The sequence below is a fragment of the Cornus florida genome, unplaced genomic scaffold, assembly GCF_030987335.1.
Source record: "Cornus florida cultivar Cherokee Brave unplaced genomic scaffold, ASM3098733v1 CherokeeBrave_3.0.0_Hap2_Chr10, whole genome shotgun sequence".
NCBI classification, from domain to species: Eukaryota; Viridiplantae; Streptophyta; class Magnoliopsida; order Cornales; family Cornaceae; genus Cornus; species Cornus florida.
Genome location: NW_026775580.1, coordinates 73,313,625 through 73,329,626, shown reverse-complemented (window position 1 = coordinate 73,329,626; position 16,002 = coordinate 73,313,625). Strand labels below are relative to the sequence as shown.

At 36.0% G+C, this 16,002-nt stretch overlaps 2 protein-coding genes across 7 annotated transcripts; one reads left to right on the top strand and one right to left on the bottom strand.

Annotated features, from left to right (window-relative positions):
• The first annotated feature begins 2,783 nt into the window (after window positions 1–2,783).
• Window positions 2,784–8,713, top strand: LOC132279059 (uncharacterized). 5 transcript variants are annotated; one of them, XM_059780985.1, is made up of 15 exons: window positions 2,784–2,940; window positions 3,532–3,624; window positions 3,924–4,098; window positions 4,362–4,555; window positions 4,646–4,703; window positions 5,169–5,269; window positions 5,378–5,585; window positions 5,655–5,940; window positions 6,024–6,090; window positions 6,181–6,241; window positions 6,374–6,443; window positions 6,524–6,614; window positions 6,727–7,080; window positions 7,151–7,369; window positions 7,793–8,713. In XM_059780985.1, the coding sequence occupies exons 3-15, from the start codon at window positions 4,050–4,052 to the stop codon at window positions 8,243–8,245; spliced, it is 2,211 nt and encodes a 736-aa protein (XP_059636968.1). In that variant the 5' UTR covers window positions 2,784–2,940; window positions 3,532–3,624; window positions 3,924–4,049; the 3' UTR covers window positions 8,246–8,713. The 5 variants fall into 5 exon arrangements, with proteins under 5 accessions (XP_059636968.1, XP_059636969.1, XP_059636970.1 ...); XM_059780986.1 differs by lacking the exon at window positions 3,532–3,624; XM_059780987.1 differs by having other exon boundaries at window positions 3,532–4,098; window positions 5,664–5,940.
• A 647-nt stretch (window positions 8,714–9,360) lies between these two features.
• On the bottom strand, window positions 9,361–15,139 carry LOC132279060 (AP-2 complex subunit sigma). 2 transcript variants are annotated; one of them, XM_059780990.1, is made up of 6 exons: window positions 14,971–15,135; window positions 14,672–14,770; window positions 14,515–14,565; window positions 12,216–12,389; window positions 10,003–10,062; window positions 9,361–9,686 (listed from the first exon to the last, which is right to left on the bottom strand). In XM_059780990.1, the coding sequence occupies exons 1-6, from the start codon at window positions 14,971–14,973 to the stop codon at window positions 9,645–9,647; spliced, it is 429 nt and encodes a 142-aa protein (XP_059636973.1). In that variant the 5' UTR covers window positions 14,974–15,135; the 3' UTR covers window positions 9,361–9,644. The 2 variants fall into 2 exon arrangements, with proteins under 2 accessions (XP_059636973.1, XP_059636974.1); XM_059780991.1 differs by lacking the exon at window positions 10,003–10,062 and having other exon boundaries at window positions 14,971–15,139.
• Window positions 15,140–16,002: the final 863 nt, after the last annotated feature.

The window sequence follows — 16,002 nt, the reverse complement described above, 5'->3', positions numbered from 1 at the left end:
ACCGTTCTCCTTATTTATTATTTTTCTCATTTTATAATTATAGATAACATGTTCACGTGTGATTAAATTATACTCCCTCTGTCCCTTTATAATTGTCCAGGGAGTATTTCACAATTTTTAAGGCAATAATTTTTATTATATTTTATTAGATTGACAAATGATGCATTTCCAAATTTGCCCTCCCTAAAAAATTGTTTTTTCATTTACCATCATTCCAAAAATTTAGCGCCAATCCAAAACAAAATGCAGTACAGGAGTATTTAAAAATTTTAAGAGTTCCTTTTACCTCCATCTCAAAACAAATTCTCACTTCTTTACCAATATAGTTCTGTCACTTACCAAAATCTACACAATCCTTGTGTTATTACACCAAGTAAGTTCATCTCCTTCTTTAACTCTTTATATTTCTCATTCTTATCTTTATAGTAAATGTTTTTGCTACTATTGCACTAGGTGAGTTCATCTCCTTCTTTTATTCTTTATCTTTCTCATTCTTATCTTTATAAAATTTTCTGTCTTTTAACATTTACGTTTTCTTTTTTTCTTTAACTTTATTTGTTCTCAAGTTTCCATTTAAAATGAAAACTCAAACAAAGAACAACTCTATTCGGCCGAAATTAAAAAAGGAACTAACGAACCAAGAACGTCAAGCAATTGCTGACATTCTATTGATGCAAATTGAAAACGAAAAATTGAAAAGGCATACCATACTTGCCATAGCCAAAATATTTTCTGTTTGTGCCAGAACTATTAGTCGAATTTGGCATCGGCTTGTGGAAAATCTTTGTAATGGGTTAGCAATTGATGAATAAGATGTCAACTGGTTTGCAACATACATCAACTGGTTTATGTAGAAGATGTCAACCGGTTTGTAGCATACATCAACCGGTTCATGCATAGATGTCAACCGGTTTATCCACACGTCAACCGGTTTGGTCGCAGCTCGGGGTCCACTTATTTTGAAATTTTAATTAGTTTAATCTTTTAGGAGTAAATTAGAAATGTAATAAAAAATAGTGTATTAATTTTTGAAATATGACAACTAAAAAATGATAACAAAAAATGAGATAATGAACTATTAATAAGGGACCAGAGAGTACCATCCAACCAAAGGTCAATATTGTCGAGGTGAGTAAATAAGTTTTGTCCGGTACAATACGAGTCTCTAATTTAATATACGATGAGCATGGAAGGTGCTATATCAAAACCCACGAAACCCCATCATTACATCCACCACCACCCCCCTCACTGCTGCTACTGGGTAACAATTTTCTGTTAAAGAACAGAATTAAGGATAAAATTGTAAATGCAAACATTTCAAACATGAAAGCAACGCCGAGAAGAACAGACACACAAACGTCACATCTCATTAAATAATCGCCGTCCTTTTACACCCAAATAATCGTCGATTCCACACTTCCCTCGTGACTCGGAAACTCTCAATCGTCCCAAATTTCTGTGATCAGAAGAGCAATTTCGAATAATTATTACATTCCTTGCTCTCACGCTTTCTCTAAGCTCGTGGATTACACTCCTCCAAATTTCGCTCCTTCAAAAATGTAACTTGGACCGGACGGACGATCCAATTGAGACCAAGTCCAACCCGACAGTTTTCAGTTACTATTTATTTCGTTTTATTTTTGGGTTTGGATTTAAAAAGTTTAAAATTTTGGAACTCATTTCAAATTGAACTGGACTTGGGAGGAAGCTTCAGCAATTAAATCTTACACGTATGATTATTAATAATGTTATAATTCGAATCTTATCCAAATAATTAAATTTTAAACGGACTCAATCATAACTAAAAAATTACAAGTTTAATACTAATAAGTCAACAAATTTGGACATAATCCGACTAATCCTATTTAACTTTAATCCAATTCTAAAGTTGCTTTCTATTCTATCCCCACTAAATTTCTAAATGACATACTTAAATTAGTACCGATACTTACAATAATGTTATGAAGAATAATAATGAATTCTATATTGAAATTAATTTTTTATATTCCTTCCATCTCAATATAGTTGAGTATATTTTTATAAATTTACGATATTAAATATTAATAATAAAAATATATACATGTTGCATTTTAAAACACTAAATTGACAAATTGCATTCAAAATTAAACGAAATTCAATTTAAATTTTTAATTAATTTTTTTCAATTTCAAATTCAAGATGTATGTACACAATCTCTTTAGCTTAAGATTTGAAAGATTTTGACAAAAATAAATTTGCACCGGACACACATTGCTTGAACCGGAGTAAAGACAAGTTTGTGTTCCTCACATTTACCCATATATATCTCTTGCCATTTCTTTACAAGTTCTTAATAAAAAGTACTAAATATTTTTCTTTATTTTTAATTTGGGAATTTAGTGTGTGTATATATATTTGTCTACGTTACTGGTTTTGAAGTCTGCGAGTGGCTGAAGACTTTAAAGCCTTTTAACCGTCACGGTCAGTACGTAACCGAATAAGACAAGCTATAACGGACGGTCCGATCAAGCCCTGAGTTCACTCCAACGAAGCATAGCCGTCCATGCTACTCCACTTTGCAAGGTGTCCAACATGGAGAGAGAGTACACGCTGGCACGAAGGGGAGGTGGGTTGTCCGATGTGGCAGGCACGTAGGACTCCCTGGTCCGATGCTTTTCGTCCCGATCCAACGGCTCCGAGCGAACATCACATATAAACCGTCGATCTGGAATGACGTGAGATTGGGAATTTCAGAATTTGTTTTGTATATAAATTAGAAGAGAGAGAGAGAGAGGAGAGAGAGAGTGGGCCGTTTCGGGATGCATTCATATGAACGTGATTTTGCAGAGCAAAAGCTTCAGTTTTTCCGTTTGTTGTGGGAGTGATTCTGAGCTCTTGGGAGAAAATTGAGCTTCAGACTAGTCATTATTGCTAAATATTTTATGCTTCTTGGACATAAAGGTTGTTTAATTTACTGTTTTCTTCTCTTCATTTTTCAAAATTCATGTAAAATTTTCCATGATCTGTTCATTTTCCAATTCTGGGTTCAATCCAAAATGAAATTGTTTTCAAATTGTTCGATTTAGTAGTACATGTTTGTCTTGAAATTAGTTCTGGGTTTTGATGTAGTTGATGAAGTACAGAAGAGTCACTCTCTTTCTTGGAGGAATATTAAATCTGGGTGGGTATATCTATGAAAAAGACTGATATTTTTGGGATTCAGTGATATGGGTTTTGTTCCACGAGATTCGTAGATTAATGGGTATTTTTAATTTGTATTATATTTAGAATGTTCTGTATATGTCTATGCATTAATGAATGAGAGAATATGAGATCCACTGTATTTTTCAAGATTTTTTTCACGGGGTGTGTTTCGTGTTTTTAGCTTTATTTTCTTTCTTGTGAGTTCTTTGCGTGTTCTCTGTGTGTGTATGTATGTGTGGACGCTTTATTTCGTGAAGAACCTGATTCTCTGTACACAAAGGACGAATTCGCTTTTCTTTCATCTCTTTTAACACCCTCTTTACTAACTTTTTGTCTCTGCTTCTTCAGTTCTATGGTGGCTTTGCTCTCTCCGGCGAGGGCTCCACTTTAGAGAGAGAGAAAATAAACGCATATATAGAGAGAGAAAGAACAAAGACACATGTAAGGAGAAAGGAGCGCAGAGATATTTGGCAACTACATTTGATCTATCTTTCTTTGCTTTTCTTAGATTAGGAAGAAAAACCCAAACCCATCTCTCCAACTTTCTCGCTCCTCTTCCGCCTAACTTTTCTGTAAAAACCAAAACCAAAAATATACACATATTTACACACACACACACATATATATATATTCTGTTCTGGTTTTTTTTTTTTTTTTTTCCCGGAAGTTCTGTTCTGGTTCATTACACGTTTTATCAAAAGTTCTGATTTCTCTGTTCTGTCATTGTACGAACTCTGTAGAGAGAGAATGAAGATCTGAAGATCAGTTTTCGACGATTTTCTGTTGTGGGTTCGATCGATTGTGGGCCATCGAAGCTGTGTGCTTCTTCAATTCGATGTTAGTATTGTTATCATCGTCTTCCAGAAATGGACAAGACTCGTCGTGAAGGAGCGAGTCGGTTCTCGCGACAGACTAGTAAGCAATCTTTATCTGCTAACCAATTGATGATGAAATTTACTGAAATCTGTAGCCTATTTCATTGAATTTACGTTTTCTAGTGTTTTGACTAAACAACAAAACTCATAAATGGTTGTCTTTATCTGTATATTCTTTTTGTGATAGACTAGTGATGATAGTTTACAGATGATGCGTGTCTTCTTATTCTCTCCTCTTTTGGTTTGTTTTCTCTGTTCCCTTCTCTTTTGTTTTTTCTCTTACGTTTTTTCTTTGGATTGAAGGTTTGGATGGTGGTGGTGGGAAGGTCATATTTTCGGAGAAATCCAAGAAAGAAAGAGTGAGAAAATTGAGTGTTGTTGGGAAAGTGAGCTCAAGCAATCGAGACAGAGAAATGGGTTGTGTTGGGTTTGATGTTGAAGACGATCTTCTTCGTTCTACTACTAGTATTATCAAGAGATCTAAGCTTCCCAAAAAGGTAAATATTTAATTATTTATGATAATTCTTTTGTAGATCAGGGTGTGAGAAAATGTGTAATTAAATATGCCTTTTGTTCTGTTTCTACAGTTCTTTGATGAATGCAATAGAGTTGATCATGCCTCTGTTCCTCGCAAGCTACGGTCAGGTGTGTAGTTTGTGAATTAAAAAAAGGCTCTATTTTTTCTAATTTTTATTTTATTTCAGCAGATTTTTTTTGGTTAATTAGTTGGAGGCTTGGAGCCCACAAATTTTAATTTGATTCTATCTGGTGGGTCTTCTGGGAAGTTTCCTTATCTTCTATTCTTTGTTGTTTGGATTAGAAGTGAGCTTTACTTTATTTTTCATTTTTCATTTTTCATTTTTCATTTTTTATTTTTTATTTTTAGTGTGAAAGATTCTGTATGTTTTCCTTTTCCATTTATGTATTCTGCAATTTTCATGGTGTAAAGATTCTTTAAATTTAGAACCTTTACCTCTTTTTTAAATTGGATGAAGTTACCTTTCCAATGATACATTAGCTTTAATGAATATGAAAGCTTTTTAGTATAAAAGGGTGGGAAATCCATTCTTGATTTTTAATGATTTGGAATTTTTATTTTTACATTTGCAGCCATGAAGAAGCGCAACCAGGATTCCATCTCTCCGCCTTTTCCAGATTCAAAAAAGCCAAACTGTGCAATAAATGGAACTGAATTACCCAAGAAAAATGGTGTAAAGACCTAAACTGAACTGTCATCTCTAGCCCCAGAATTAGTAGTTTTGTTTATTTTTCTCCATAATGGTGCATTTGGATTTTGACACTTGCAATTGCTTTCACAGCAACAAGGAGACTCGGAGGGGCATTGGAGACAGGTCATTGTGGGGTCAATTACCAAAGATGAGGAAGAAGTGGTAGAGACCTTGTCTGCTTTGGCGGTGTTGTTCCCAAGCAATGACAAAACAAACAAGGCTACTGTAAATGGTGAAATTTCAAAAGGAAAATCTTCAACTTCGCCAGAGGGAGATGATTCTATGCTAGTATTTGAAGGTTTGTTTCTTTACTATACTGTTATATTTGCTTCCCTTGTTGCGGTATGTTAATTTTATTGTTTGTCAGATTCTGCAGTTCACGAAAAGGAAGAGAGAACAATTTGCCCATCAACCACAATTGAGGCTGCCAATCCTTCATCTGATTTAGAAGGATCAGTTCGTGTGACTGAAGAAGTCAAATCTCTGAATAAGCCATCACAGGGCAAACAATTGTATATTGAATTGGATGATTCTGTTCGTCAAGTGAATATCCAAACAGTGTCTCTCTCATCTGAAAGTGAACTTACCTATAAAAAGCCATCATGCAGTTCTACTGGTTTCAATGTGCCATCTGAACTAAGTCCAGGGACAGGGTTGGTAGCTTCCTGTTTTGATACCTTTTCTTTTCTTTTCTTTTTCTGATGAAAAGAATTATCTTTTACTGATTGTCTGGCAGATCAAAGCAGCCCAAATGTGAGGAAACCTCAGCTTGTGTGATAAAAGCAGAGATTGCACTGGAAGCAGTAAGCTTCAATTTTAAGTATAAATCACTTGACCTATCTAGTATGTAAGCTCGGACTGAAAACAATGTCTTGGTGTGTTTGTTTTTTTAGGCTGGAGCTGTCACAAGTCAACATGGATTAGGACATACCATCAAGGAGAGCAAACATAATGGTACACTTCTTGGCTGCATATAAGATGTTATTTTATTCCCTGGATGTTTGGTATTGTGCAGAACCTAGTGGCCTTGTATGGTTTGCGGATCAATATTCTGACACGCGTAAATTTTGATTCCTCTATCTGAAGGTTCAACATTATGGCCTGGCTTGTCTTCAACAGGGGTACATGGCTCTGAGACTCAGGGATCTTCACTGCAGTAATTTTCTTTCCTAATTGTTTTTGACATTCTGGGAAATTCGATTTTATTTGGTTTCTCATGCAATTTGTTTTATCCAGTTTGTCTGCTGGTAAATTTCCTGCTTGGTTGGGTAATGCTGCTTATGCCACCCAACCTGGTTTAGTAAATAACAGTGCTTTAACTGAAAAGGTAAATAGGGTCTCTTGTGCTTTTACTGAATGGATGTTGTTAAGACTCAATCTGGTTTGTCTTCTACCTTTGTTTTTAATAAGCACAAGCATTGATCTGGTTTATGATGCAGAATTCTGCAGTTCTGGCCGATCGAAAGAAGTCATGGAAGAGATGTTCAGCTCATGTTTCCATAAGTTATCTCACGAAGGTCTTACAAAATGCAGAGAGAAAAGAGAGAAGTCCTATGCAGGCTACTCATTTGATGGCCAATGAAGGGTCAAATCAAGTAGTTCATACAGCAGTCAAGAACCTAAATGGGGTTAGAAAAGGTTTGAGTGGAATTGTCTCTGCTGATGGCATAGTTGATTCTGCCACACAGAAGAACCCAGACGAAGTTACAAATGCTGTTCTTTTGCACAAGAGGCTCCTTCAAGATCAGCAACAGACTTCCACGACATCTGGGCTCTATACTCTACAGAAGCAGGTGAGTGAGTTATTGGATCACTGACGTTTTCTCCTTTTCCTATAATGCTGATTAATGTTGGTTTTTGCAGAGTATTGATTTCTTATCTTTGTCGGCTGGAGGTGGTGGGGTGGAAGCTAACTACAGTAGTAATAAAATGGGATATGGGTTGAAGCCATCAACACAATCTCGTGGTCCTTACCTTCAATCGTTTGCACAGAATCAAACAGCAGCTATGCCTCTCTCCCCGCAAAATCATTATTCCTCTACTCCTTTCCCTGACCATCTTTCTGCAGCTGCAGCACTGCAGGTAATTTGCTTTCTTTCTGGCTCTGTTCTAGAAGTACACCCTTGAATGTTGCTGGACAATTTGCATTCTAGACTTGGTTTTGTGAGAAGTTCTCTTTCTTCCTAATCCTGCACTCCTGTGTCAGGATACAAGCCACCTGATGAACGCGATTTATGAAATCGTTGTATTTTGTACCCAATAGTTCACATCAATCATATGATGTATGGTCCAGATATCCGATATGATATGTTTATGCGGACACTTAACTACCACCCTGATGTATTTTTTTTTGCCCCGTCTATATTGTTGAATTTTATGGTTTCTAAATCAGCAAACCAGAATTTAACCACCAATTTAGGTTTCTGTGATACTATTCAACTGCTAATCACCGGTTTATTTCATGATTATAGAATATCAACGTGACACTGTTTGCATTGATTACAGGCTCAGGTACAGGTGCCTCCATATCTTGGCAGCCCATTTTGGGGCTCTCTTCAACCATTAACGACAACCTCTCCAAAACAGCAACAGCAACAACTACAACAATGTATTTGGGCAGCTGAGCTGGCCACACAATACAAGCCTGGGGGAGTTGCTGCACCTCATATTCCTAACTGGCAAAATGGAAGACAAGACCCTTCTTCCATGATACAGTATGCTCAAGCCATCCTCCCACCACCTTGTTCTTCACTAGAAGTACTTGGCCCCAAGTATGGTCCAATCTTGCAACAACAGCAGCAGCAGCAGCAGCAGCTTATTGCCATTACTTCATCATTGCCCTCTGCCAAAATGAAAAGGCAACATCATATTCTCCCTGCAGGCTATGGAGGGAATGGAGGTGGGTTCCAGCCTGATGGTGCACCGTCATTGCAACTACTCTGCAATGAGCAACTTTAAACTGGGACGGGGCTACACTGTTGATTGGGCCAAGGATGGGTCGTCGTTGGTCTATTCTTTTCTTATGTGCATAGTCGAGACTGAATTCCTGAGTTTCAGGAGATGGCGGTAATACATTTGTCAGAATTTTCTCCAACCCGGGGTATCTTGACCACTGAAGGATGGAGAGAAGATCATGAAAAGGGAAGTAGCCAAAGATTATTTAGGTATTAGGTATATATAGGAATCCACTTTTCATGAGAATATATTTAGAGCGCATTCTTGACTATACAAAGAAGCACAAAGAATAGAACCGTATGTTAATATCTTGTTAGTATCCCCAAAGTAGTCTCTTGGAATCTGTGTGGTTGGATCAGGTTCTTCCTTGCGTCGTGTAGCTACTTCACAATCAATGTAGAATTAAAGCAAGTATAGAATGTATTAAATTTGCATCCACCACTCAAATGAAAAAGAACTGTTCCTCGAGCATTAATTGTGACCAAACATGCTTTAACGAAGTGATGTCCCTGATATTTGGTTGGATTATTGTGGATTTCTTAGCATCTTTCGGCATAACCCTAGTATTCTTTTCCTCCAAAAGTGGATGAAAGGAGGAAAAGAGGACTCTCTCTCATGGAATGAACCAAAACGGAAGAGCAGAAAAGGATCCATCATATAAGCCACAGATAGAACACATATATCAAAGGTCTGAGAAGGACAAAAGAAGATTACCAAAAGTTTTTCTTAATCACCATCTGGAAAACTAAAGCTAAGGTGGTTATAGCCACTTGTGGAATCTCACATTTCGACAAGAAGATCTTTTAATAGATCCTGCAAACCTGGGGTCCCCAACGTATGTAACATGAAACCTTGGGTTTTGCTTAAAATCCAAAAGAACATGGGAAACTTGGTAGGGTACGAGATCAATCTACATTGGCTGCATTACATATACTTGGCACATATACAAGGTAATTGTTTATCCAAACCGGAGTACCATCCACTGTTCAAAAACCTCAGACAGCCAATCTTTGCTAGCAACCAATTAAAACCATTGACCAAAATCAATAACAGGAAGATAAAACAATATGAGCGGTTATAATTTGAAGCATTTGTACAATACTGGCTGCAAATGCAACTTGAGAAGATAACCAATTGATAAAAACCAATTCCCAACTTGAGTGTATCTACACATAAATCTCATCCGTGCACAAAAGATGTTTTCAAATTGATTACAAAGATGTAACTAACAGTAACTCGGGAGAATACAAAGGACGGAAGCAAAGTCATTCACATCCCATTTTCCAGTATTTTGACAGTGATATTGGCTGTGATAATGGGTAATCAAATCGAGAAAAAATAATAACTGGAAAAATGCAAAACAACAGAGTTGATATACAGAACACTGCTGCAGCATAATTCTTCACTCCTGCTTCTCCAATTCGCCCATTCTCTCAATGATTGCCTGAAGAAAAAACAGAAACAACAGCCTTAGTGCCAAGTTCCTCGGATAAGAATCATAAATCAGTAATTTAGGGTCTTGGAAAGACATACTGCCACGGGAGTAGATACAGTAAGAAACAAATCTATTCTCTAAAATATGAAAAATAACCACATGGCTAAAGGTAATGTGTCGGTGTGATCCTGGAAGAAACGATAATGATATGATGCCAAACCCTGCATTGCTACTGATATGGTTTGAGAATAGAAGTGAGATTTTTTAAACTTTGATTCCAGATACATGAGAAATACTATAAAGGTGTTTATGGAGCAATGCACACCTTCTTGCTTGTTTCTTGGAGTTCCCCAGCGAGAATGAATTCATCTAGTATCAGATATACCTTTTTCGAAAAGACACGTAATCACAGTAAGGAATGACATGAAGAAAGTATAATGATAAGTAATAACATGTAGGGAACTAAAAAACACTCCACAAACAATTCCAAACTAGACATAGAGCAGCAAAGATTCGAAATTGCATGTCAACAAAGATCAATGAAAATAATAGACCCCTCATTAATGATCAAATATAACATTTTCATATCCATTCTCTAACATATGTAAACATTTTTTAGTCCAACAGTTTCCCCAGGGTAAAATTTTGCATGTTTAGCTAAAATAGGTAACTAAGTGGTAGAGACGAGAATGACACCAATCAATTTTCTCACAAAATCATTTTAACATCCACAAAAATTGGTCAAAGCCAATGCCCAATAGTCTGACCAACTCGTTTGCTAATACTAATTCAAATTCAGATTTGTATCACTTCAATATACTATATTTTATATTTTAAAAAAAATTAAAAAAAAATCTTTGACTAAAATACATCACCCATTTATCATTCTTCGCAAAAAACACTAGCAATATGTCTCTATTAACATGGTCTACTTATGAAAGTGTACAGAGCTGTGTTATCAAAGGCTCAAGGCGCACTAAGGCGCTAGTGGTCCTTTGGAGCCTAGGCGCAAGACGAGGCGCACGCCTGAGTGAAGCAAGGCGCACAATTGAAAAATTAATTTACTATTAAAGCATATTCATATTCCATATAAAAAGCGTAAATATTGTCAAAGGCGCACCTGGGCACACAACTGGAAGTGTTGCGCCTGTATGAGCCTAGGCACGCCTTTAACAACACTGGTACAAAGATAAGAATAACTTTTATGTTCCCAATTAATCGCAAGAATTTTATATATACTAAAGAAACACCAGATGGCAATCAGGACAATAAGGCACCGGAAAGCGTATAAGCTGAAGGCAACAACCCTAATGTTCTCACTCGTCCCTCAAACCAAGGCACCTGACGTTATAAGAAAAAGGAGAGAGCAAGAGAGGATTCCTTTGGCCGACTCTAATCAATGGGATAAACGCGAGGATAATGATCAGGAGGAGGAATTTGGAGGGGGGCGGAAGGGAAACAGAATGCATCATTTGATTACCAGTTGGGAAGTTCAGATTCTGCTTTGAGAGCAAAATTTTTTGACTTCTGCTCTAAAAACTTCAAAACAAGAAAAGTACTTCCAAATAACAACCTCGAGAAACTAAGTTTACATTACATTCACATGTTCCATGGAAGTGTAATCAAGCAGAAGCAATACATATAAAAGACATTCTGGAAAAAACAGAATGCTACAAATAAAGAGACCTATCTTCTAGAGAAGTTCCAGCAAATAAAGCATCAAATCCTAGTTGAACAAATTCACGCAATCAATGCCAGTAAATAAAAATCTAAGCCATTAATAATTTTTGACAATTTTCCTAACATTGTATTACCATGTGTGCTCCCAAGAATATTACTCATTCAAGTCTTCAACGTGACCAGCAGCGATGCTACTATGAAATGACTAAGCCAACAACTTAATGCAGAGCATGCAAATAAGAAAATTTGAAAATTGAGAAGCTACTACAGGTGGTTGTTGATCAAGTTTTAGGCTGAGTCGGGTGTAATTACTACTATTGTTCTTTTTTTAGGGGGGTTGTTAAGCCAAGCGTATCCTAATGCCACCTTTAGAATTATATACTGTCAATACAATCTTATTTACATTTTTAAATTTGAGTTTGAAGATATTTTGATCTTTTCTTAATTTGCTGGACATGGGCTCAACCGCTAAAAGTATTGGCCCATGGGTCTTATCTTTATCTAGTAGTCAAAGTATCAAATTTACCTCTTTCCGATTACCCGATAGCAGTAGGAACACCGCAACAACCTAAATATTATGCAATATGTCTGTCTCAATGCAACTGGATTGGGGATTATTTTATTTTTTATACAGCCTAACTTTAAGAGTGAGTTATTCTAAAGAATTATAAATAAGATTCCGGATTTATTCTTCTGGTTCTCCTCTTTAATCATCCACAGTTACTTTTAGAGGCCTATAACAGCCCTATTTCCATTGGTCTTTTACAGATGATGTATTACATGACCACATATGAATAAGGCAGGTAATCTATTTCCATATAATTGGGCACCAAAAGAAAATCACATAAAGTTACAAACCTTGTGAAAATTGAATACTAAATCTAGTTCGCACACGTTGCTGAAGAAATGATCCAATATCTCCACAAATAAATGGATGCACTCTAAATAAGCTAACTCATTATCTGTTATATCAACGCACAGTGAGAAAAATAATCCAGCATATCTCCTGTAGATAACCTTGTGCGTGCGGAACTGCAAGAAAAAATCAAAGATAATGCATTACTAATTTTGAAAAGAGCATGTAAACAGGAAGAAAACATGATGAAGGATTTAAACAGTCCATGCTAGAGGAACAACAGCGCTGCTTGTCTCGTTAAAACTTGTGTGGGAAATAATATTAGGCTTAACGCAGGTACTAACATATAATTGTGTAATGATATATATTCATGACAGAACTCAAAAAGAGAATGTACAATTATGTATCAGCTCTGGACTAGACCACCAGCCAATTCACCAGTAAGTCCCAACCGACAGTATCATCAATTTTTTGCTAGTTCTTTAACTTTAACTTGGAACATGTTAACATATTTCTGGAAGTATTTGGAGGGAGCTCACAAAATATTATTTTTCAAAGATTTAAAAGTATTTAGGGTAAATTTTAACTAAAAACCCAGAATGTGACATAAAAATTATCCATATTGCCCAATAGTTTAATTGACCTTTAGAATTTTTCTGATTTTCAACAGTTAAACTGTGATTATTATTACTCTATAACTTCCAAAAGAGCACACAGTGTTTACAAATATCACACGGCAAATTCACAAACTAAAAAGCAATATGTAACTCTGTTCCTCACATTCATAAACTATTTATGGTGGACAACTAATAAAGACAATACCTCTCGCTACTCTTTCGCGGAAGTGCTTTGTACAACTCATAATGCTTAAAAATGGATCACCAACACTGAGGTTCAGATTCAAGTCATAATCAGCTTATCACCCTCATGAAGCAACACTATCTCCTTTAAGGTTTCCAGATTTGGACTAAACATACAAAGTCCTAACTTTGATTCTATAAGATGACAAAGGCCTAACTTTTTGAAAAAGTAAGATTCTTGGATCTATAAGATGACAAAGCCCTAACTTTATTTTTTTTTTTTACTATTTTCAATGGTACAAATGAACCAAACTACTCATGAACACAGCTCAGTTATTGAGTCATTAAAAGCTCACTTGTATTCATTCATTAAGTAAACAAGTTGAGCTGGGTCTCAACTAAGAGGTGATAAGCTTCAGTAATTTTGAGGAGTGATACGTAATTTCTGCTATATAAAGTAATAGAATACACTAAATATAAAAAATGATAAAATCTAATAAAGAAATAATATTTTAACAAGCTCACAAGCTAAACTGAGGCTGACTTTGGACCAACCCAGATGAGCTTGAGCTTAGCTTTCTAAGCTCGTCATAAGCCTAAGCCAAATTTAGGTTCAGCACACAACAAATGAGCCAGGCCGAATGGTCTCAAGCTCAACTAGGCACGATTCATTTCAAGCCCTAACTTTAAGACCATTTCCTAGTGTAAATTTATGCACAATAATGTTTGCTCACTTGTGTGATTTCCCACATCACCAGAGGTAGGAGAAGTTCCTGGCATATATATGTGTGGACAACTCTAACACTGTAAAGTGTAAATTTATGCACAATAATGTTTGCTCACTTGTTGTATGATGTCCCACATCGCCGGGGGGGAGAAGTTCCTAGCATTTACATGTGTCGACACCCCTTAACCTTGTAGACGTGTTTTGAGGAAAACTATGAGTACCGAGAAGAGAGTGTGCAAAGAGGACAATATCTGCACTGTGTATGATGGGTCATGATAGATGGTATCAGAGCCGAGCCCTAGCCCAAAAATGTGGTTAACCCTGTAGACACGTTTTGAGGAAAACCATAAACACCAAGAGGAGTGTGTGCAAAGCGGACAAGGTGTAAGGCTCATGAGCACCAAGAGGAGTGTGTGCAAACCGGACACGGTGTAGGGTGGGTCGTGAAATGCTGCTCCCTAAAATGGTTTCTGAAAGGACAAGAGGATTTGAATAGCAGTTCAAATACTTTTTTTAATTCTGTGAGCAATTAACCACTGTATTATACAGTTTTAATGCTTATGAAATCAGTCTTTGGCCCATGTTTTTAATCCATATATCATCCGAATTACACGAGCAAAGAAGGCATAATGTGTGATTAGTGATTACAATTCAGTCCAATAATGAGTCATATTAACCACAAAAGATCATATGTGCATCAATAAGATAATTTCTTTCAAGTTAAAACTCAATGTGAAATTAAATATGAGATTTGGCAATGTATACATAACCCACCTCTACGAAGTTCGTGAACTTGGGATCTCTATTCACAACCAACCGATGAACCTACACAAAGAATATCAATTTCAGAACCCTAGACACTTCGCCCAAAACAAAAATCACGTATATACATATACACAGAGAGCGAGAGCAAAATCAAAGTCCAATTTACCTCGTATTCAACCTTGTGCTTCTCGGATTCCTCGAGAGGAATGTAATACTTGGCGAGACGAGTTTTTCCTTGCCTGTTCTGAAGCAATATGAACCGGATCTGCCATTCAGAAGAAAGAAGAAAAGCCAATAAAAAAAACAAATTAGAGACTTTGGCTCAATTCAACAGTCCGTTTGGAAAGAAGAATCGAAAATTCTTCAGAAACGGAAACGTATTTAAGCGACTTCTCTCATTTTCTTGTTTCGATCTTCCCTAGAACCAAACGAAAAATTCCAAGGAAATCAAGTAATCGAAAGTACCATTTTTGCAAGATCGAAGAACAAGAACTGTGAATTTATCAGCAGCGATCGACGAGATCAATCAACAGGAGAGCAAAAGATTAACAATCAAATATGGATGATAGGTTTAGAGAGAGAGTCGCAGGTCGGAATTTGGAAGGAGAGAGGTCAGAGTCAGACTTATGGGTGACACATGGTGTACTTTTTACTCACACGGATACACGGTGTACGGACTATGGTAGTGGTTGATAATTTTCTTTTCTTTTCTTTTTCCTTTTTTTCAAGAAGATTAATAAATTATCAATAAATTCATTTATGTTTTTAATTTGATATTTAGGAAGAGTTTGTTTTGATGTAAAAAAAAATATTTTTTTATTTTTTGGCATTTGACTGTCCTAAAATATTTAGGAAAAAAAAAATATATTAAAATCTAACCAATATAACTTATTCATTAATTTTATATTATATTTTAAGAGGTGAAAGTGATACCAAATTACATTAGTTTTGTGGGTGCAAGGAAGCACAATCAAATTATAATCAACCCTCATCTTAATTCATTCAAATCATTGGTTGCTTAGAACTATATCTTCTTATTATGACTTCCCCGTAAATTTGTTCTTTGAAAGTGATAACTCAAGCTCCTCTCATCAACTTCAACCAACAATTCCTCTAGATTTGAACAAGAAAAAATATATGTTGATTGATGTACATAGAGCTTCCTTCCATATTTGCCTCAGCTACACATGCCAAGTCGTTTTGACATAACATCATTCGACTACCGAGTCAACAAACAAATCGTAACAAAAAAGCACAATGCCTGTTTACTCATGCAATGCTCTCAACTCTAATTCCAAAAAAGCCCACTGATGGGATGTGAATTACCAATAGATCACAATAAAGCCAAAGCGACTTTCCTTTGTCATTTTAAAAAATTGCGATTTAGTAATTACTTTGTTATTTTTTATCGTAACAATAATCATTTTATTGTAATGAAATAGAAATTTGTACTTACATTTTATTGTAATCGTAATTTTTTTTAATTGAAATGTAACA

Bases quoted from the DNA above. Each gene is read 5' to 3' on its own strand.
- LOC132279059 (XM_059780986.1), top strand. From the start codon at position 4,050: ATGGACAAGACTCGTCGTGAAGGAGCGAGTCGGTTCTCGCGACAGACT. The intron at 4,704-5,168 runs GTGTGTAGTTTG...TTACATTTGCAG, and splicing joins TCCTCGCAAGCTACGGTCAG to CCATGAAGAAGCGCAACCAG. The intron at 6,242-6,373 runs GTACACTTCTTG...CTCTATCTGAAG, and splicing joins CAAGGAGAGCAAACATAATG to GTTCAACATTATGGCCTGGC.
- LOC132279060 (XM_059780990.1), bottom strand. The intron at 14,566-14,671 runs GTAAATTGGACT...TTCTTTGTGTAG, and splicing joins AGCACAAGGTTGAATACGAG to GTTCATCGGTTGGTTGTGAA. The intron at 9,687-10,002 runs GTGTGCATTGCT...TTTTTTCTTCAG, and splicing joins TCCAAGAAACAAGCAAGAAG to GCAATCATTGAGAGAATGGG.